We start from the raw sequence: 23,642 nt of genomic DNA on the forward strand, positions 1-23,642 counted from the left end.
TTATACTGACCCATTATACGGACTGACCCATTATACTGACCCATTATACTGACCCATTATACCGACTGACCCATTATACGGACTGACCCATTATACTGACCCATTATACTGACCCATTATACTGACTGACCCATTATACCGACCCATTATATGGACTGACCCATTATACCGACTGACCCATTATACCGACTGACCCATTATACCGACTGACCCATTATACGGACTGACCCATTATACTGACCCATTATACTGACCCATTATACCGGCTGACCCATTATACCGACCCATTATATGGACTGACCCATTATACCGACTGACCCATTATACAGACTGACCCATTATACTGACCCATTATACGGACTGACCCATTATACTGACCCATTATACCGACTGACCCATTATACGGACTGACCCATTATACTGACCCATTATACTGACCCATTATACTGACTGACCCATTATACCGACCCATTATATGGACTGACCCATTATACCGACTGACCCATTATACCGACTGACCCATTATACCGACTGACCCATTATACCGACTGACCCATTATACCGACTGACCCATTATACGGACTGACCCATTATACTGACCCATTATACTGACCCATTATACCGACTGACCCATTATACCGACCCAATATATGGACTGACCCATTATACCGACTGACCCATTATACAGACTGACCCATTATACGGACTGACCCATTATACGGACTGACCCATTATACTGACCCATTATACCGACTGACCCATTATACGGACTGACCCATTATACTGACCCATTATACTGACCCATTATACTGACTGACCCATTATACTGATCCATTAATCGGACTGACCATTATATTACAGAAAATAACACGATCACCTGCAGCCTTTGCGCTTATTACGTTTCTGCCTGTTAAACGTCTGACACACGAGCGCCCTCTGGTGTCCGCACCGATCATACCATGAAGTAGACCTCCAACGGCTAGACAGTCTGTCTTGTGACTATAGAGTCCGCGCTGCTGTACTACAGACAGGTCGCCTCATTTCCGCCGGAAGTTCCCTGAGCGTTTAGTGGCGAGTTCTTCTCAGTTTCCTCCGATCTAGTCGCTATCTTCTTGTCAGTGACAGTGCGGTGACGCCCCACGGTAAGTGCAGGGCGCGGTGTCTGGGTGATGAAGCAGGGACGCTGATGTATATGGTCTCCTAGCTGGCTGCGTCCGGACTACAAGTCCCAGCATGCCTTCTATGGACGGAGTAATAGGAGGGTGGGTCTGTATGACGCTGCTAGGGACTCAAACTTCCTTTAGGCTGTGTGCCCACGTTGCGTTTTTCAACCGTTTTTTTCCTGAGCAGAAACGCATGCGCTTTTTGACACGATTGTCAAGTGTTTTCGTAAGCGTTTTTGCAATTAGGCTGTGTGCCCACGATGCAATTTTTAAGCGTTTTTGGCGCGAAAACGTTTAAAAATCGTGTACAGAACGCCCCCCATGCATTCCTATGGCATTCCGCACATGCTGTGCTAATGCTGCGCTTTTTTCTGCGACGGAATCGCATTGCGGAAAAAAAAAATCGCAGCATGCTCATTCTTTTGTGCGGAATCGCAAAGAATTGCCGCAATTCGCACCCATAGGAATGCATGAGAATCTCATGTGCGGTTGGTACCCACGGTGTGGAGGAGAGGAGACTGACCTCCGGGCCCTGGGTACCATACCCCTGTAAAAAAAAAGAATAAAAAATCGGGATATATTTACCTTCCAACGTCCCGCGCTGCATTCCCGGCCTCAGCGTTCCCAGTAATGCCTTGCGGCAAGGTCCTGTGATGACGTAGTCTCGCGTGACTCTGGCAGTCTCGTGAGATCACTATAGCAACGCGAGACTACGTCATCACAGGTCTCGCAAGGCATCGCTGGGAACGCTGAGGCCCAGGATGGCAGCGCGGGACGTCGGAAGGTAAATATACCCCAATTTTTTTTTTATTTTTTTATCATTTTTAACATTTTATCTTTTACTATTGAGGCCGCATAGGCAGCCTCAATAGTAAAAACCTGGTCACACTTGTCAAACACTATGTTTGATGAGTGTGACCAACCTGTCAATCACTTTCCAAGCGATGCTTCAAATCGCTTGGAAAGTGCTTGAGAAAATCGCGGCAAAATCGCGAATATAATCGCAGGAAAAAAAGCGCAATTTCTGGGAAGGAGTCCGGTTTCCACTGTGCGTTTTAAAACGCTACGTGGGCACATAGCCTTAAAACGCACAATGAAAACCGGACTCCTTCCCAGAAATCATGCGTTTTTTTCCACGATTCTGTTTGCGATTTTGCCACGATTTTCTCAAGCACTTTCCAAGCGATTTGAAGCATCGCTTGGAAAGTGATTGACAGGTTGGTCACACTCGTCAAACATAGTGTTGAGTGTGACCAGGTTTTTACTATTGAGGCCGCCTATGCGGCATCAATAGTAAAAGATAAAATGTTAAAAATGATAAAAAAATAAAAAAATCGGGGTATATTTACCTTCCGACGTCCCGCGCTGCCATCCCGGCCTCAGCGTTCCCAGCGATGCCTTGCGAGACCTGTGATGACGTAGTCTCGCGTTACTATAGCGATCTCACGAGACCACGTCATCACAGGACCTTGCCGCAAGGCATTACTGGGAACGCTGTGGCCCAGAATGGCAGCGCGAGACGTTGGAAGGTAAATATACCCCGATTTTTTAATTCTTTCTTTTACAGGGGTAAGGTACCCAGGGCCTGGAGGACAGTCTCCTCTCCTACACACCGTGGGTACCAACCGCACATGAGATTCTCATGCATTCCTATGGGTGCGAATTGCGGCAATTCTTTGCGTTTCCGCACAAAAGAATGAGCATGCTGCGATTTTTTTTTTTTCCGCAATGCGATTCCACCGCGGAAAAAAGCGCAACATTAGCACAGCATGTGCGGAATGCCATAGGAATGCATGGGGGGCGTTCTGTACACGATTTTTAAACGTTCTCGCACCGAAAATCGCGGCAAAAACGCTTAAAAATCGCGCCCACGTAGCGTTTTTGTAAGCGTTTCCGCAGCGTTTGTACTGGCTCAGACGCTGCAGAAACGCTTACAAGATGCTTCAAATTTATTAGCATGCAATTTTGGCTTTTTGTGCCAATGCATGCGTTTTTAACAGTTCAGGAATCGCTTAGCAGCTAAAAACGCAGCATTTTCATTCATTCCCGCATAGCTGAGCTTTTTTAGCCTTCCCCAATGTTCCCAGAAAACGCATCAAAAACGCGCGGCTTTTTTTCAAAAACACACAAGAATCGCGCAGAGAAAAGACGCGCATTTCAGGGAAGGGGATGCTTTTCCTGAGTGTTTAAAAACACTAGCGTGGGCACATAGCCTAATCCGGTGTAAGGGTGCATGATAAGGAAAGGGTCTGGATTATCGGACTGGCCCTGCAGTCTCAGTTGTTTGGATTTGTGTAGGGGCCTCACTGACGCTGTAGGGTATACGGAGGGTGCCCCCTGCCGGTAGTTCAGCGCTGGATCGTCAGGTGCCGGATTACTGGAATTGTTGTTTCCTCCTGCGCTGCCAGTGTGGGGTTCAGCCCTGGACAGGGGAGTGAGGCGGGTCCTGGTGTTAGACTGGGGTCTCCTCTCAGTCCGTATTTGTGATGGAGGTCTATTCCCGCAGCGTCACAGGCGGTATATACTGACACATATGCAAATGAGGTGCTCATAGCGCAGTGGGTGGGGCCGTGTGATCGTCAGGAAGCTCCACCCCTTTTCCACATGCTCTATGGATCCGGGGGAGAAGGAAAGGTGCTCCTGGTAATGTGGCCCCACCCACTGCGCTCCAAGTACCTAATTTACGTAAAACATAAAGGATCCAGCTGATTTTTTTTTTTTTTTTTTTTTTAAGCTCGTTTAACCCAACGGTGCTCATAAATGACGTTGTTTAACCCCTTCCCAACATATGACGTATCGGTACGCAGAGGTGGGTGAATGGGGGCGCCATCGAGAGCAGACGCTGCCGGTGTCTGCTGTTTCTTACAGCCAGCACAATCCCTGGGGCTCGCCCCGATGGCCGCTGTTTAGCCCCTTACATGCCGCTGTCGGACAGCAGCATCTAAACGATCGCTGGGTGCCATAGCAGCTGAGGGTCTACTGAAGACCCCCCCCCCCACTCACGGCCATCTGTGTGCTATCATGAAGCTGCAGGCTGAGCGTCAGGCGAAACTGTCATTTCTTCTAGTTTGTGCGACGGGTGTGAGTAGACATGACAAGCGACGAGAGATAATGACTGATGAGTAATCCCCAATGTAAGAAAACATCCCACGAATTCTATCTCCTACACTAAACGCCTTGAAGAGGGGGGAAAAAAGAAGCTGCCAAATTGCTGTTTTTTGGTAGTTGCACCTCGGCCAAAAAATGGCATAAAAGCGATCGACACCTTGTATGTACCCCAAAAGGTCTCCAATAGAAAAGCAGCTCCCAGCAAAGTGAAGAAATGGGTCTGAGAAAATGGCCACACAAATACACGTATATTATATTTTTTTTCACCAAAGTTTTACGTTTCGTTTCAAGCCACCAAAATAATAAAAAAAAAAATTAATAATAATAAAAATGTTAGCAAATCTCTCCAATTAGAAATGTAGTATAGTTCTCCTGATTAGCGATGTCGCTTACCCCATGTGCAGGGTCTTGTAGAAGCTCAGGTATCCATGGTTACAACCACCAGCAACTAACTGTTCGCGACCATGAATACCTAAGCCGTGTCTTCGTTAGGAGGCGTGGTCTAAAGCCACACGGGCGCTACTATATGTGCAAATGGTGGGCCGATCAAGTGTGCTCACCGTTAATTATGTATGGTCCGTAGTCAGCGCGGCCGGACTACTTCCTCCTGCGCTCGTGGGACACAAGCCTTCCACCGCTGATAGGCAGCGAGGATGACTTCTGAACACACCGCAGCGCATTGGGAAGGCGCGCCTGAGGTCGGGCCCGGGCATGTGCACAAGATCAGAAAGCGAGTGACGGCCATTAAAGGGCCATGTATCTATATTGAACAGGACAGCAGAGATCAACAACAAAAAAAAAGGTTGCAAGTGGAAGGACATGTGGGAGAGCAGGTAATAGTGACTTTCTATGTAAAATGAGATGGAGCCCTAATTCATATTGACATGTATGGAAAACACCCGTATGCTGGGAGTACACCCTGACGGCGGCCTAAAAAGAGCAAAGGGCCATTTAATCCGAGTGGATAAATGAAATGACTGCGGGCAGAAAAAAAAGATATGATAGTGGAAAAATAAAAACTAAAGGGGGAGGACTGAGCCACCAAAATAATAGAAGAAAGTGAAGGAATAGGGGAATGATGAGCAGTGTAAGCACTGTCATAAATGTGCCCAAGTACAGTTCAATAAAAGTGTAAAAGTGCCGGGATAAGAACAATGGGACTAATAACCAAGGTGTACAAGGGCCATAAATGTGGCACAATAGTAATAGCTATGAAGCATGTAGATAATAATGGACAGATTATAGTCCACACTGAATTATAAAGATTAATTAGCAGGACAAAATAAAACATAACACCAATAACGGTACACAGGACAGTCAGTACAAATCTAAATACAAATTAAAGTACATAAAACTATATATTCGAAGTGAAACCAAAGCACAATGTTCCTTCCAGGGCTCTCCCTGTCGTGATCCTATTTAGTTCCTCAGACCAGAAAGGAATCCTAGAAAGTCCTGGCCCTGACGTCACCGCACACAGTGGTCCAAGAAGAGAACCCAAGGAATCCTAGTCCCCGCAGATCCATAAATTGGAGGCGCCAACTACGGACCATACGTCGTTAACGGTGAGTACACTTGATTGGCCCACCATTTGCACATATACTAGCTCCCGCATAGCTTTGGGCCAAAAACGCGCATAGGGGCAGCAGGACGGGGTCTGTCTACCGATTTACTAGGCAAGTTGTTGCCTAACATTTGCACTTTGTCACTTTCTCCTTGCACAGCAGGCACTTTAGTTCCTTTGACCCCTACATCTAGCCTACCCTCCACCTCACATAAGGACGTCACATGTTCTCATGGATGTTCGGAGCCAACCTTATGGGGGTTTTACACATAGTGATATCGCTAAAGCATCACCGATTTGGTGACGCAGCAGCGATATCGCTATGTGTGATACTTACCTCCGACTGGCTCCCCCGCTATCCATCGCTGATAGCGCAGCTCCATTTCTTGTCGGGCGCTTCCTGCTGGGCTTCCTGCTGGCGCTGACGAGCGACGCGTGGACGCGGACGGAGGACGTCAGGATCGCCGCGTCTGAAAGGTAAGTAACGACCGCTAGATCGCTGCTGTGAGATCTTCCTGTGTGGCAGCTCACTAGCGACCACCTAGCGATGCACCAGCGATCCTGACCGTGTCATATCGCTGGTGCATCACTAAATGTAAAGGGGCCTTAATACTCCGTTGGAATCTATTTGTGCCCATATTTCAGTCTCCACACTGCTGCTTTGTACTTGTACAGCTTTTAACTCTTGATGAACCTGGTTCTCTTTCATAGAATCATAGAATCGTAGAGTTGGAAGGGACCTCCTGGGCCATCTGGTCCAACCCCCTGCTCAAAGCAGGATTCGCTAAATCATCCCAGTTAGATGTCTGTCCAGCCTCTGTTTGAAGACTTCCATTGAAGGAGAACTCACCACTTCTCGTGGCAGCCTGTTCCACTCATTGATCACTCTAACTGTCAAAAAGTTTTTTCTAATATCTAATCTGTGTCTCCTCCCATTCAGCTTCATCCCATTGCTTCTAGTCTTTCCTTGTGCAAATGAGAATAAAGTTGATCCTTCTACAATGTGACAGCCCTTTAGATATTTGTAGACAGCTATTAAGTCTCCTCTCAGTCTTCTCTTTTGCAAACTAAACATTCCCAAATCCTGCAACCTTTCCTCATAAGACAGGGTTTGCAGACCGGTCACCATTCTGGTCGCTCTTTTCTGAACTTGCTCCAGTTTGTTGATGTCTTTTTTAAAATGTGGTGCCCAAAATTGGACACAATATTCCAGATGAGGTCTGACCAAAGAGGAGTAGAGGGAAATAATTACTTCATGTGATCTAGACTGTATGCTTCTGTTAATACATCCTAGAATTGCATTTGCCTTTTTTGCTGCTGCATCACACTGTTGACTCATATTCAGTCTGTGATCTATTAGTATACCCAAGTCTTTTTCACATGTGCTGTCACTTAGCCCTATTCCTCCCATTCTATATATGCTTTTTTCATTTTTATTGCCCAGATGTAGTACTTTGCATTTCTCCCTGTTAAAAACCATTCTGTTAGTTGCTGCCCACTTCTCCAGTTTATTTAAATCTTTTTGAATCCTCTCTCTCTCTTCTCTAGTATTAGCTATCCCTCCTAGCTTTGTGTCATCAGCAAATTTAATCAGTTTACCCTCAATTCCTTCATCTAAATCGTTGATAAAGATGTTGAACAATACAGGGCCCAGGACAGAGCCCTGTGGTACCCCACTTGAGACATTCTTCCAACTGGATGTGCAGCCATTTACGACCACTCTTTGGGTCCGATCACTAAGCCAGTTATGAATCCACCTAACAGTTGCCTTGTCCATTCCATACTTAGTCATTTTTTCAATAAGGATTGTATGAGAGACTTTGTCAAATGCTTTGCTGAAGTCAAGATATACTATATCTACAGCATTTCCTTGATCCACCCAATCAGTAATACCATCATAGAAGGAAATTAAATTAGTCTGACATGACTTATTAGTTACAAACCCATGCTGACTCTGTTTAATCACTTCATTCTTATCCAGGTATTGACATACATGTTGTTTAATAATTTGTTCAAAGATCTTTCCTGGTATAGAAGTCAGACTCACCGGCCTATAGTTGCCTGGGTCCACCTTCTTCCCCTTTTTGAAGATAGGAACAACATTTGCTCTTCTCCAGTCTTCTGGCACTTCTCCTGTTCTCCAAGAATTTTCAAAGATTATGGAGAGGGGTTCAAAAATTTCTTCTGCTATCTCCTTCAGTACTCTGGGGTGTAATTCATCTGGACCTGGAGACTTGAATACATTTAGGTTAGCTAAGTGTTTCCTCACTATCTTTCTGTTTATAGATATCCTGGATTCTTCTATTCCCTTAATAGGACAGTGAATAACAGTTGATGTTACATTTCCTTTCTGAGAGAAAACAGATGCAAAATAGGAATTTAAAAGTTCAGCCTTCTCAACATCCTGTCTTACCATTTCATCATTTTCATCCTGTAAAAATCCTATAGCATCTTTGACTTTTCTTTTACTTTTGACATATCCCCAAAATCCTTTATTATTGCTTTTGACATCTCTTGCAAGCCTCAATTCATTTTCAGCTTTAGATAATCTGATTTGTGCCTTGCAGGTTCTGCAGACAGCATTATATTCTTCTTTAGATATGTCTCCTTCTTTCCATTTTATAAACATTTTTTGCTTCCTTTTTAGCATGTGCTTAAGTTCTGTGTTCATCCATCCTGGTTTCCTTAAATGCTTCCTATTCTTCCCTCTTTTCGGAATTGTTAACAACTGTGCTTTGAGAATTTCATTTTTCAAGATTTCCCATCCTTCCTGGACATTTTTGTCTTTAAGGATATCCAGCCATTGGATCCCTCCAATTCTCTTTCTGAATCCCTTAAAATCTGCCTTTCTGAAATCTAACCTTGACGTCTGAGTCTTCACAGGTCTTCCGCCTCTAGTTATCCAAAATTCTAAAATAGCATGGTCGCTACCTCCTAGGGTCCCAGCCACTTTTACCTCCTCAACCATTTCCTCCCTGTTTATAAGGATTAGATCCAAGGTAGCAGTTCCCCTTGTTTTCTCCTTTACCTTTTGGAAGATAAAGTTGTCAGCAAGAGAGGATAAGAATTTCCTTGACCTGTTAGTTTTGCCTGAGAGAGATTCCCAACAAATGTCTGGATAGTTGAAATCTCCCATGACAACTATGTCATATTTTTTGGAGAACTTGGCCATTTGATGCATAAAGAGTTCATCCATATCTTCAGCTTGCACAGGCGGCCTGTAGTAAATGCCTACAATGGTGTCCTTTCCATTGTTCTGTCCTTGTATTCTTACCCAAACAGTTTCCACAGAACTCCCAGTCTCTGAAGCTTCAATCTCTGTGCAGATATACGCATTTCTAACATACAATGCGACACCCCCTCCTCGTTTATCAAGTCTGTTTCTTGCAAATAAGTTGTATCCTTCTAGTCTTGTATTCCAATCATGTGTATTGTCCCACCAAGTTTCAGTGATTCCAATGACATCATATTTCTTTTCCTGTGTTAGTAGTTCCAATTCTCCTTGTTTGTTGCCCATGCTTTGTGCATTAGTATAGAAACATTTTAGTTTGTGATTGGTTTCTCTTTCTCCAATATTTTTTTTAATTAGATTCTTTCGTCTTTGTTCTTCCTTTCCACTTCTAATAGCAGAGTTCTCAGTAGCATTTGTCAGGTGTATGGCTTTTTCTGGTCTTTTGCTTCCCTTCCCATGTTGTTCTAGTTTAAAGCTCTCCTTACAAGTGTAGCAAGGCGACTTCCAAATACCTGCTTTCCAGTCTTCGTAAGGTGCACCCCATCTCTAGCAAGTAGTCCATCGTATAAGTAGTTCACTCCGTGATCCAGAAATCCAAATCGTTGCTGATGGCACCATCGACGTAGCCAGTTGTTCACCTGCAGAATCTTATTCCACCTCCTTGTTCCATGGCCATCCACTGGGAGGATGGAAGAGAAGACCACCTGCGCTCCCAGTTCTTTCACTTTCTTGCCTAAGTCTTCAAAGTCTCTGCAGATGGTTTCCAGGTCGTTTCTTGCGGTGTCATTTGTCCCCACATGTAGTAGCAGGAATGGGTAGTCATCTGTAGGTCTGAAGAGTCCTGATATCCTGTCAGACACATCTTTAATTTTTGCACCTGGAAGACAGCACATTTCTCTTGAAGTTATATCCGGTCTGCAGATAGCGGCCTCTGTTCCTCTCAACAGGGAATCCCCCATGACCACCACTCTCCGTTTCTTCTTCACAACATTTTTCTTTCTCCATCCAGGAGGACTCTGAAGGCGTACAAGGTTGCTGTTTGTTGGCAAAGTCTTATCCTGATGTATTTCTTCATTGTTTTCCTGCGTGAGAGCCTGGTACTGGTTTCTGAGCAGTATGGGTGCTGACTGCCTCCTGATCCTCCTGCTTCTCTGGGTCACATGTCTCCAATCCTCTGTTTCTTCAGGTGCACTTCGAATTTCTTCTCTTTCTGTAACATGAAGAGATAATTCTGCTCTGTCCAAGAACTCTTCACCTTCCTTAATGATCTTCAACGTAGCTAACCTCTCTTCGAGATTTTGCAACTTTTCCTCCAACAGGGTCACAAGCTTGCATTTGTGGCATGTGAAGTTTGGCTTTTCCACTGGTAAATCTGTGAACATGTAGCAAGAAATGCAGCTCACCAAATGGCTCCTGGCCTCTTCCATCTTGAGATTTCTTAAAAAGATGAGCCAAAATTTGCGCGCCGACAGGCGCGCGGTTTCTCCGATTTCCTCTTTTCAGCTGCAACGGCCAAAACCCAGTGATCGTTGAGCTCGCGGAGACTCTTCACTTATCCCAGAAGGCACTGGGAATATGCAAATGATCTCCTCAAGACTCTTCCCCTGGTTTCTCCGATTTCCTCTTTTCAGCTGCAACGGCCAAAACCCAGTGATCGTTGAGCTCGTGGAGACTCTTCACTTATCCCAGAAGGCACTGGGAATATGCAAATGATCTCCTCAAGACTCTTCCCCTGGTTTCTCCGATTTCCTCTTTTCAGCTGCAACGGCCAAAACCCAGTGATCGTTGAGCTCGCGGAGACTCTTCACTTATCCCAGAAGGCACTGGGAATATGCAAATGATCTCCTCAAGACTCTTCCCCTGGTTTTCTTTTACATTATTTATACATGTGCAATCTTTTGAGCACTTGCTTGGTACTTATTTTAGTAATATTTATTAGTCATGTTGTATTCTGTGGCTATACTTCTATATTATTACCCCATGACTTGTCCTGCTTTGGTAGTGCTACTCTGTTCAATAATTTCTTTTTAATATGTACTTGTGTTAACCCCTTAGTGACGGTGCCAACTATTTAAATTCTGAACACTTCAATATATCCCATTGATTTTGAGATTGTTTTTTCGCGGCCTATTATAGTTTATGATAATGGTAAATTTAGGTTGATATTTTTCTTAAATAAACACAAAACATATCAGAAACTTGACAAATGTAAAAAAAATTGCAATTTTCAAACTTTGAATGATTATCCCTTTCATCCAGATAGTCATACCACACAAAAACATTAATAAATAACATTTCCCACATGCCTGCTTTACATCAGCACCTTTTATAAAACACTATTTTATTTTGTTAGCTTTTTAGGAGGTTTAAAAATGTAGCAGTAATTTTTCATGTTTTCAAGGAAATTTACAAAATTTATTTTTTTGAGGGACCTATCCAAGTTTGAAGTGACTTTGGGGGTGCTATATATTGGAAAACTCCAAATTTGGTACCATTTTAAAGACCGCACCCCCTGACATATTGAAAACTTCTGTCAGATAGTTTATTAACCCTTCAGGTGATTTTCAGGAATTAATGCAAAGTGGTATAGCCGGAATGAAAAAGTGTTTGTTTACCACCTAAATGTCACTAACTTCTGAACTGGCCGGGAGACTCTAAAGGGGGTTTTACACATAGCGATATCGCTAGCAATATCGCTAAAACGTCACTGATTTAGTGACGTTATAGCGATATTGCTAGCGATATCGCTATGTGTGATACTTTACCTCCGACCGGCTCCCCCGCTGTCCATCGCTGATCGCGCGACTCCATTTCTCGTCGTCTGCTTCCTGCTGGGCTTCATGCTGTGTGAGACGAGTGACGCGTGGAGGCGGGCGGGAGGATGTCTTCATCGCTGTGTGTGAAAGGTGAGTATCGTGCGCTGCGTCGCTGCTGCATCGCTGTGAGGTCTTTCTGTGTGAAAGCTCACTAGCGATCATTTAGCGATGCACCAGCGATCCCGACCGGGTCGGATCACTGATCGGATCGCTGGTGCATCGCTAAATGTAAAAGGGCCTTAAGGCCGCTATTTGGCCATGAACTGCTATGGCAAACATCAGGACCACACAATCATGATCTCAGGGTGTCAATTAGATTAAAGCGGAAGCCACGACAATCTAGTAATCATTTATTTGATGTAGTCACTGTTTACAGCAGCAACTAAGGGGTTAAACAGATATGGATGGTGCCAACACTGATCGTTTGTGATACAGCAAGTTGTCAGCTATAGTGGACAGCCGACAGCTGCTGGATTGTCACCTGGATGTTTATTCTCTTATATCTCAGGTCAGTAAAAAGACGAATTGGCTGTCATTAAGGGGTTAATAAACTTTCTTTTATGGTTGAAATCTACTCTCTGTCCCTCTACTTTGACTTGGGCCCTTTTGTGTTCATATTTTTACATTGAAGGGTCTATCTGTTGGAGAGGTCATCAGTATCTGAACAGTGGTGGTCCGGCACCCCCCTGCTGATCAGTTGCTTCTAGTGCTACTAATCTGATACTGAGGATTTATCTTAAGATTATGCCTTGCATATAAAAGGCCTTCAACTACGGTCCCATAAATTCACTGACTCTTTTACCTCCAGGTCTCATCATGATCGAAGTTGTCTGTAATGACCGACTGGGGAAGAAAGTGCGAGTAAAGTGCAAGTATCCTTCCATTGTCCGTCGCAAACAAGAACCTCCGTGGGATGTGCTAGGAACCCGGATTCTGAGGGTTTGGCCAGCTGCTCCCTGCAGAAGCAGTCACAGACCGCCCCTGCCACACGGAGAAGGCCGTGTGTCCCTCTTGACATTGGTCTTGTTTATTGGTTGTCAGATATTCTATATATTTTACTGCAGGTCAATCCTTTTATTTCGGTGTTTCCTTAACATTGTGTCGTGTAGCTCGGAAGACACAATTAAAGACCTGAAGAAACTTATAGCTGCTCAGACAGGAACACGGTGGGAGAAGATAGTCCTCAAGAAGTGGTGAGTCCCCGGGAATGGGCGCAGAGCGATATCTCCCTGGTGCTGTGCAAGTGACAGGGGGGGGGGGGGGGAGGGCAAGGGTCACACCCAGAGCAAAGTGTGTGTTAACGGGGTTATAGCCTGACGCAGCTTACACACATGGACAGCAATTCCGGTAAAGTAAGGACTACGCACACCGGTCACTGAAATATCAACTTTTTATATAAACCGTTCGATCACCCTTGAAACGGCATTTTGCTGTTTTGTCAGGTGATCGACCTATCTAATCAATTAGGCTTTAAGGGTGTGTGCACACGCTGCGGATTCTGCTGCGGATCCGAAGCGGGTTTGGTCCTGCGGATCCGCAGCAGTTTCTGCTGTGGTGTACAGTACCATTAAAATCAAAGCAAAATGAAAAACGCTGTGCAGACAGTGCGGAATTTTCCATGCGGATTTGCTGCAGTTTCAAATCTGCAGCATGTCAATTCTTTGTGCGGATTCCGCTGCGGTTTGGCACCTGTTCCATGGCAGGTGTCAAACTGCAGGCTAAACTGCAGAAAAACTGCAGATAAACCGCAGGTCTTTTGACCTGCGGATTTACCTGCGGTTTTTGACAAATCCGCGCGGAAAAATCCGCAGGACAATCCGCAGCGTGTGCCCACAGCCTTAGATGTTATAGGGGAGCGCCTGCCAACAATCAAAACTGTCAAAATAGTGAGTGAAGCTCTGAAGTATTGTACAGGTAATATGTGAACACGGCCCCGCCTCACGCGCTCCCACGGCCTACATTACCACGGTTTGAAGTTCCGTCGGAGCTTGTGACTGGTCCTTCAGCTGCTCAGGACATGCAGCATCCATGCAGGTCCTGATTAGACATCAGCACGTCGGTTTGTGCAACGACAGGTCAGTGTCCGTTTCCTTAGCTTTCGGGTTTCCCAAGGTGACGTTTGATCCTCTGCTGTGGCGTCTTTTGTGAGAAGTGTGACACAGTCAACCTTTCAGCCAGCCAAAATAATTAGAAGCCGAACCGCAGATCTGGGGGGGTAAGAAGATTAGCCCCGTTCCTGTCCATGGGCAGAGCACTCTTCATTTTTAGATTGATTTTGTAATGCAAGTTATATTAGAAAGCGCCACTCCAGCGGTTTTTAGTTTTTTTTCTATTGCATTGCTGGGGTGGTGCTTCTAGTCTAAGTTCCCTGCCCCTAGTCTTACGTGACCTAGCGCCATCTTCACCATCTATCACCACCACTCCGGTTGGTCTCCTGCAGTTTGACCTGCCGGATTACACCAGTGTTTGCTGGAGCGCGTCGCTGGTCACTTCAATACAAGTCTATGAGTTCCTCGTTGATGTCTTGACCGTTACTTCTGACTTCCAGTCAGTAATTGCTCTAACAAGATGTCACAGTGGGACTGTAACAGTGATACAAGATGAAGACGGCGGCGCGTATATATATTATTAGCTGCAGGGACCGTAGATTAGTAACACCACTCCAGCGGTGGGAAAAAAAAACTAAGGAATGGGGCTTTAACCTTACTTTGCCTTGTCGGAATTTTGAAAATTGTTGTTGGGGTTCAGTAAGAGAGAGAATAGAATCTTACCTTTCAAAAGGGGTGTACTTACTTATGCTGAGCACTGTATTTATGACGCTTGATCTGTAATGATTATATAGACGGTCTAAAGTTTTCTGGGTATTTTGTGTTTTTAGGTACACGATATTTAAGGACCACGTTTCTCTGGCTGACTGTATCCTTTCTGCGCATGAACACATGAGCTTCAGAGGATGCGCCAAGGAAATGGGATGGGTCTGGAGTAAATGTTGTGTCCTACAGCTTCTAGGGATTCTCCATGGATGCAGGCCTCCTGCTGTGTTATGGGGCCACAATGCTGGGGTGGGAAATAATGTACAGTAGTTGCGTAGGACACTGGAAGGAACATTTAATTTTTCTTAATGATGATCTATTACCTCTTAAGTATAAAACTTAGTTTCGCTCTAGAACTGTGTGTCCTCTTTACAAGATTAACCCCTTGCAAGCAGCTATGTTCTCCTCTAGTAGGTTAACCCTTTGCAAGCAGCTACAGGTGCATCTCACAAAATTAGAATATCATCAAAAGGTGAATTTATTTCAGTTCTTCAATACAAAAATGAAGCTCATATATTATATAGTCATTACAGAGTGATCTATTTCACGTGTTTATTTCTGTTAATGTTGATGATCATGGCTTACAGCAAATAAAACCCAAAAGTCATTATCTCACTAAATTAGAATACTTTATACACCAGCTAGAAAAAATGATTTTAATATCCAAAATGTTGGCCTACTGAAATGTATGTTCAGTAAATGCACTCAATACTTGGTCGGGGCTCCCATCAATGCGGCGTGGCATGGAGGCGATCAGCCTGTGGCACTGCTGAGGTGTTATGGAAGCCCAGGTTACTTTGATAGTAGCCTTCAGCTCATCTGCATTGTTGGGTCTGGTATCTCTCATCTTCCTCTTGACAATACTCCATAGATTCTCTATGGGGTTAAGGTCAGGCGAGTTTGCTGGCCAATCAAGCACAGTGATACTGTTGTTTGTAAACCAGGTATTGGTACTTTTGGCAGTGTGGACAGGGGCCAAGTCCTGCTGCAGAATGACATTTCCATCTCCAAAAAGCTTGTCAGCAGAGGGAAGCATGAAGTGCTCTAAAATTTCCTGGTAGCCGGCTGCGCTGACTTTGGTCTTGATAAACACAGTGGACCTACACCAGCAGATGACATGGCTCCCCAAACCATCACTGACTGTGGAAACTTCACACTAGACCTTGGAAATCAAGTTTCCAGAGTCTGAAGGAAGAGTGTTAGAGGCAGACAATCCAAGCTGCTTGAGGTCTAGTGTGAAGTTTCCACAATCAGTATTTACCAAGATGACTTTTGAGTTTTCATTGTCTGTAAGCCATAATCATCAACACTACCAGAAATAAACACGTGAAATACTGTAGATCAGTCTGTGTGTAATGACTCTATATAATATACGAGTTTCACTTTTTGTATTGAAGAGCTGAAAGAAATTCACTTTTTTGATGATATTCTAATGTTGTGAGATGCACCTGTATGTTCTCCTCGCGTAGGTTAACCCTTTACAAGCAGCTATGTTTGTCTCTAGTTTAACCCTTTACAAGCAGCCACATCTTCCTGTAGAACAGAGATGGGCAAATAATTTTCCCAAGGTGCCTCTTAAGAGACCATGACTGTTGCGAAGGGCTGAACCAATATACTGAAATTTATTTGGTTAAAAACGAATGTTTAATTTCTTATTGAGCAGATAAACACCCTATAATTTACTGATTTTACTGATTTTTATAAGGATTGTAGGAAAAGAACGAACTCTTACTGCTCCTCCTGTTGTTCAGCTCTTGTACCAATGTCAACAGTTCACCCAAAAACAGTATGATGTTCTCACAGCCCCCCACACAGTTTGATGGCCCCCACAATGTATGATTTATTCGGACTCCCATGACAGCACCACGAGAGAGGGGATCCGCCCTTTAGGAACAGGAAACCTACAGATACAAAAAGGGCGGCACCTCTCCCACGCATCAGTTGGTTTCCTGTTCCTGAGGGGACGGGATCCTACAGAGAAACCGGATCCCAGGCCGGCCGGCCGATACAGGTAGCGAGGGGGTCTCCTACCTCGGCCTGGTGCGGAACTCCTGGAGGATGCCACGGTGGCCCAGGATGGGTGGCACGGCGGTGGCGTATGCAGCAGGGAGCGGCGTCCGGAGGAGGTCCGTCTCCAGGGTAAGGCCGCCGCTGGTGAGTATGCCCCCCCGGGGGGCTCCCGGCTCCGGCGGCACATGTGCGGTGGTATCGGGGGGCCGGCGCGGCTGCGGGATGCTGAGGCCGGGGAGCGCTACATTCCGGAGCGCCCCGGCGTCCCGCGTGACTTCCGGTCACGTCGGGGTCGCGGTGACGTCAGGGGGCGGGCGGAGGATGCGCGTCCGGGTCAGCGGCGCCACTGCGCAGGTGCGAGGAAACCAAGATGGTGGCGCCCATCGAAAACGCCGGTAAGCGCCGGCTCTCCGGCCGGGTGCCGCGCCAGCTGGGGAAGGGAGCCCTATTAGGGGGGGAGGGGCGCGGGAGGAATACTGCTGTTCGGAGGAGGGGTATATAGGCAGGACCCTGGCAGGGTGCCTTGCCTTGGCCTCACTACGCGAGCAGTAATGGAGAGCGAACAGGAGCGGCAGCAGCACCGTCGGCAGCAGCGACAAGCATCTCTGCCGCCCCTGGATGACCTTCGGCAGGTCAAGCAGAAAAAGAAAGAGTCCCGTGACAGTAAGGAACGTGCGGGACGAAGTGACTAATCCAGTCATAAAAGCTCCTCTAGGCAGACACAGGAGCATCGACTGAGAAAAATCCCCCTCATTCTCCGGTACTTGATTGTGGCACTGGTAAGTGATCTTCGTGAAAGTTCACTCAGTGACGGGACCCCCCTTCTGTGTTTTATTCTAGGGGAAGAAGGCTACAAGTAAAACTAAACACAGGGAATGCGCACTCTGTGCATGCCCATTACCTGACAAATGCCCCAAAAAATTGTGCCCCCCCTGTATTCAGCAGACAGTGGCGGAAGAGTCGCCCGTGGTAGCGGCGAGTTTAAGGGACATAGTCAGGGCAGAAATGAAGGAAACCCTAAAGTCTTTGTCCCAGCCAGAAAGTCTAAGGGGCGAGGTCCCGGTGGAGTCCGATTCCTCAGCAGAATGGATGAGAAGTAGAGACTCCCAGGCTTCATCTCCCTCGTCCTCCTCAGGAGAAGAGGGATCGGGGCGGTTTTGTCTGCCACTTGACCGAGTAGACAAGCTGGTCAAAGCAGTCAGAGGGACAATGGAAGTAGAGGAGCCTAAGCCCCAGTTATCCATGAAGGATGTCATGTTCGGGGGCCTGGAACAGAGGAAGCGTAGAGTCTTCCCATTAAATCAGAAAATCCAGGATCTGATCCACAGAGAGTGGAAAAAACTGGATAAGAGAGGGTCGCTACCACCAGCCCTCAAACGCAGATATCCCTTCGACGATCCGGCAGTGAATACTTGGGACAAGGCCCCCAAATTAGATGCAGCCATTGCGAAGGCATCGAAAAGGTCCTCGCTACCCTTTGAGGACATGGGATCCCTTAAAGATCCCCTAGATAGGAGGGCAGATACCTTCCTTAAGAATACCTGGGAAATGGCTGCCGGGTCCTTAAGACCAGCAGTGGCATCAACATGCACGGCCAGGTCCATGATGGTCTGGTTGGACCAGTTGGAGTCACAATTAAAACAGGGTACATCGAGGCAAACAATTCTTGGGGCCCTACCAACAATCCAAGAGGGAGCAGCTTTCTTAGCAGATGCCTCAGCGGATGCAGTAAGAATGGCCGCCAGGGCAGCAGGTCTTTCTAATGCGGCTCGTAGAGCCCTGTGGCTGAAGTGCTGGCAAGGGGATATTCAGTCCAGGGCGAAGCTCTGTGCTATTCCGTGTGACGGTGAATATTTGTTCGGCGCAGCCCTGGACGATCTGCTTGAGAAAGCTGGGGACGACAAGAAAAAATTCCCAAATCTCTGGTCTGCGTCCTACCGACGTCCATTTGGTAGAAGGAGATTCGGTCAGGGGAGAAGGCGCAATTCTTCGCCTATTAGAGACCGTCCCAGATGGGAAGATAGAAGAAGAGGTACGGGCTACATGTTCAGACGCTCGTCGAGAGATCAAAAGAGACAGAATCAATGACTAGTAATTCCCGTGGGGGGTAGACTGTCATCCTTCCTCCCGGCATGGTTACAGATTACAAATAGTGACTGGGTGCGCAAGGTAATATCCACCGGGCTTAGATTGGAGTTTACCCAGGTCCCGCGGGATACCTTTAAAGCAACTCCTTTAAGATCTTCACCCCTCGAACAAGCAGCCTTAGAAGCGGAGGTCTTAAGCCTTTGCCAGAAAAACGTCCTGATAGAAGTTCCAGATTCTGAGAGAGGAAGAGGGTTCTACTCTCCCTTATTCCTGATCCAAAAACCTGATAAGACATTTAGGACGATTATTAATCTACGTTTCCTCAATAAGTTTTTGGTTAATCGTACCTTTAAGATGGAGTCCATCAATACAACAATAAAAATATTGTTTAAAGGGTGTTTTATGGCAGTCATAGATTTGAAAGATGCGTACTATCATGTACCTATCCATGCAGATTTCCAGCAGTACCGGAGAGTGGCAGTTTCAGTAGACGGCACAGTCCGTCATTATCAGTATAGAGCCCTTCCCTTTGGTCTCTCAGCAGCACCCCGGGTATTTACAAAAATAGTGGCCGAGGTTATGGCTCATTTACGGGAAGTGGACATCTTAGTTGTTCCATATTTAGATGATTTTTTGATTGTGGGGAAATCAGTGGGCCATTGTATATCCCAGATAGAGCTAAATCAAGGTTAGAAAACCTCGGGTGGATATTAAACTACGAAAAATCCCGACTTCAGCCCTTAAAGATACAGAAGTTTCTAGGCTTACTATTAAATTCAGAAACTCAGCAGCGTCTATTGCCATTGGATAAATTGCAAAAGATACAGCAGCAGGTTCTTCGGGCGATTGATAATCCTTCTATGACCCTCAGACAGGCCATGTCCCTGTTAGGCTCTCTAACCTCATGCATCCCAGCAGTCAGGTGGGCACAATTCCATACTAGAGCCCTTCAGAAGGACGTCCTGATTTATAGCAGGGCCTTGAAAGGCTCCTTACAAGGTCGAGTGTTGCTAAGCCCCTCAGCTGTTACGTCGCTTAGATGGTGGCTCGATGACAAAAACCTAGCCTCGGGGTTGCCCTGGGTAACGCAGATAACCCGTATTATAACCACAGACGCTAGTCCCTTCGGTTGGGGGGGCCCATATGGGGAACATAGTGGTACAGGGACGTTGGGATTCTGATGCTGAGATCTCATCCAACCAGAGAGAGCTATTGGCGATAGAGCGGGCAGTCAAAAAACTCTATGTACCTACAGGGCCATCACGTGAAGATACTCTCGGACAACCAGGTAGCGGTAGCATATGTCAACCACCAAGGTGGAACCCGCTCCGACGCCCTGATGCGGATAACAGAACGTCTCCTTCAGATAGCAGAGGAAAGTTTTCTATCTTTAACAGCCCTCCACATCAAAGGAAAAGACAACGTGAAGGCAGACTTTCTAAGCCGCAAGGCTCTAAAGCAAGGAGAATGGGCTTTGAACAGGGATATTTACCACCAGATTGTCAGCAGATGGGGTCAGCCAGAGGTAGACCTCTTTGCCACCAGAGAAAACAGAAAAGAAAAATCGTTCTGCTCTCTGAATCCCAGGGAAAATACACTGGCAGTGGATGCCCTCCTGATAAGATGGAACTTTTCTCTGGCATACGCCTTCCCACCATTAAATCTTCTACCTCTGGTAGTGAGGAAGATCAGGGAAGATCGGGCAAGAGTCATATTAATTGCCCCCTTTTGGCCCAGGAGGACCTGGTTCGCATGGTTGAGGACCATGTCGGTATGCGATCCCCGGGGTACTGCCAAACCTTCCGGATCTCCTCTACCAGGGGCCAGTCAGCCACCCGCAAGTAGTGGGACTCCATTTGACGGCGTGGTGTTTGAGAGGACACTATTAAAGGATAGAGGGTTCTCCAAGAATTTAATTGATACCCTCCTAAAAAGCAGAAAACTGACTACCACTAACATTTATGCTAGGACCTGGAAGCGATTCCTGTCCACCTTTCAGTTTGATGTCAGAGACGGAATTCCCACGAAACATATTCTGGAGTTTCTCCAGAGGGGTCTCGAATTGGGTCTCTCCACAAGTACATTAAAAGTACAGGTTTCAGCCTTAGGAACCTTGTTTGCATGTGATATTGCCAATAACTATTGGGTAGCAAGGTTCATCAAAGCAGCGGCTAGATCGAGACCCATACACAAAGACAGATGTGTGCCTTGGGACTTAAACTTAGTCCTTACAGCCATGACAGAGAGTCCGTTTGAACCTTTGGATTCTGCCTCATTAAAGATTATATCTCTTAAGGCAGCATTTCTAGTAGCGATAACATCCGCACGTAGAGTAAGCGACATACAGGCACTTTCCAGATTGCCCCCTTACACAGAGTTCTTACAGGATAGAGTAATCCTAAGGCCAGATCCAGCATACCTTCCCAAGGTAGCATCACAATTTCACAGGACACAAGAGATAGTTCTGCCTTCCTTCCTCCCTAATCCGACTAACCCTAAGGAGCAAAAACTTCAGGCATTAGATATTAGGAGATGCTTACTTAAATATTTAGCAGCCACGGATCCTTGGAAGAAGGAGAATGCATTATTCCTATCCTTCCAAGGTCCCAGGAAAGGTTGTAGGGTATCGAAACGCACATTAGCAAGGTGGATTAGGGAGGCTATCTCTCTTGCCTACACAGCAGGTGGAGGTCCGGCTCCGCAGAACCTGAGGGCGCATTCCACTCGTGCCATGGCATCATCTTGGGCAGAAAGATCTGGAGTGTCAATTGATCAGATATGTAAGGCGGCCACCTGGTCATCTCCTTCCACCTTCTTTAACCACTACCGGTTAGACATGGGTGCCTCCTCAGATCTCACCTTTGGGCAAAGGGTGCTGCAGGCTGTAGTCCCTCCCTAATTTAGTTTACATCTCTGTAATTCTCTCGTGGTGCTGTCATGGGAGTCCGAATAAAGTATTAAGTTACGTACCGGTAACGGTATTTTTCGGAAGCCCATGACAGCACCCTTAGTTCCCTCCCTTGTTCACATATAGGGATGCACTCCTTTAAAAGATTGTCCACAGTTTACTGTATGTGGGACATGGTATAAAATATTTCTGGTAAATAGGGTAGATAGGTTGTATATATTATATGTTGTGTACTAACCATGGTAGCCTCTCAAGCTCTGTAATCCAACTGATGCGTGGGAGAGGTGCCGCCCTTTTTGTATCTGTAGGTTTCCTGTTCCTAAAGGGCGGATCCCCTCTCTCGTGGTGCTGTCATGGGCTTCCGAAAAATACAGTTACCGGTACGTAACGTAATACTTTCCCACACATATTCCCCATCACCGTATGATTCTCCGACAGCTCGTCAGCATAGTATGAAGTCTCCCACAATTCCCCACACAGCACGATGGCCACCATACCCCCCATAATTTTGGTCCCACACACAGAAGAGTGAAACCCATGCAGCATGATCCCGTATAGCTCCCCATTTACAGGATGTCCCTCACAGTACGATCACCCATTCCTCCAACACCGCATGATGACCCTCACACAGCCCTCAAATCCAGAATGATTCCCCCCCCACAGTCCAACATACAGTTTCATTCCTCCCCACAGCCCAACTATTCAATTTGATGGATCCCACAAAGTATAGTACCTCCGCAACCTGTCCACAAGCACGGTATGATTGGCCCACATATTACCCCCTGAATGAGTGAATGACCGTAAAAAGAAAACGAACTACTCGCCTCGCCCACGTTTCCCTGCCATTCAGACATGACGTCATTGAACCTGTGCTGAGATTCTCAGTCGCACATGCTGAATGGTGAAAGTAGATGTCTCCCCTTCTCCTCCATTATGTTCTCCAGTATCTGCATCCCCAGGATACCAGTGAAATCGAGATGTCGGACGGATGTGGTGAGAGAGGCCCAGCTTGCTGGTTAGGAACAGATAAGGGGCCCGATGTGGTCTGCAGGCCATAGATTGCCCAGGACTGCGCTAGTAAAGTCTAGGCAGCGGAATCCTCATTTTCTGGGCTGCATAGTATGCAGAGACCTCTTATTACATGACTGATATAACAGTATTCTGTTTGCAGTAAAGTTTAGGCTTCATTGAATGAAAGGGAGGAAAATTTTGACTTTCGGTGAATTTGAGAAAAATAATTTTAATTCTCCATGGTTTTATAACAACACTACAGTCGCGGTACTTGAGTAACCTGCACATATCCAGGATAATCATTCCTTAACAGATTCCTCTCCAGATGAAATACACGATGGGATGAACCTGGAGTTGTATTACCAGTAGTCGTCGCCTTCTCGCCACCCTCACCCAGTGCTCTGTTTTTTGGTGTTTGTCCACAGTGGTTTTTTTTTTTTTTTAATAAAATCTTGTTCTGTAACTAATTTGTCTGGTTTAGTGTTCGTCGTCTTCAAACAGCAGCCATCGACTTCTAATTTAACACTAATCTGGGATGGCTGGAGTACATAAAGGAGGACATGGCAACTTCAGTGGGATCCTTGGAGGGAGCCCACCTCTTCAGCATAGACTAGTAGTGGGTAGTTGGTAGTCAGTTCTAATTAAAGATGCTCCTCAGTCCCTGGACATACATGGAAAGATGCCTCCTATGTTCTTCAGATAGGTAGCGGCTTTATCTCATCCATGGGTATCCAGTAAAACATAACTTACAGGCAAGAGAAGGGAACATAAGCTCAATTGGGACCTAACTTCTCAGCAACAGGTGTTCACTATCCTTACACCATCCCTGCAGGGGAAATTAAGTATTAGGGCTCATTCCCACTTGCGATGAAATCGGACGAACGTAATCCGATAAATCAGATTGAATTCAGACCGATGTTATTCTATGA

General features: G+C 46.0%; 2 protein-coding genes across 3 annotated transcripts in view; one reads left to right on the plus strand and one right to left on the minus strand.

The window, feature by feature from the left end:
- Positions 1 to 1,038, minus strand: part of LOC141060803 (protein CASC3-like) — a 40,689-nt gene extending 39,651 nt beyond the window's left edge. The window contains exon 1 of the mRNA XM_073557158.1: positions 959 to 1,038. The gene's annotated coding sequence lies outside the window, so the exon portion shown is untranslated. The remainder of the gene's footprint in view (positions 1 to 958) is intronic.
- Positions 1,000 to 23,176, plus strand: LOC141060804 (ubiquitin-like protein 5). Of its 2 annotated transcripts, XM_073557160.1 has the most exons (6): positions 1,006 to 1,142; positions 5,668 to 5,836; positions 12,692 to 12,755; positions 12,993 to 13,076; positions 14,762 to 14,799; positions 23,039 to 23,176. In XM_073557160.1, exons 3-6 carry the CDS (start codon positions 12,700 to 12,702, stop codon positions 23,080 to 23,082), a joined length of 222 nt encoding a protein of 73 aa, XP_073413261.1. In that variant the 5' UTR covers positions 1,006 to 1,142; positions 5,668 to 5,836; positions 12,692 to 12,699; the 3' UTR covers positions 23,083 to 23,176. The 2 variants fall into 2 exon arrangements, with proteins under 2 accessions (XP_073413260.1, XP_073413261.1); XM_073557159.1 differs by lacking the exon at positions 5,668 to 5,836 and having other exon boundaries at positions 1,000 to 1,142.
- Positions 23,177 to 23,642: the final 466 nt, after the last annotated feature.

This window comes from Dendrobates tinctorius, unplaced genomic scaffold (genome assembly GCF_039654945.1).
Source record: "Dendrobates tinctorius isolate UK_male_01 unplaced genomic scaffold, ASM3965494v1 ptg000245l, whole genome shotgun sequence".
NCBI lineage: Eukaryota > Metazoa > Chordata > Amphibia > Anura > Dendrobatidae > Dendrobates > Dendrobates tinctorius.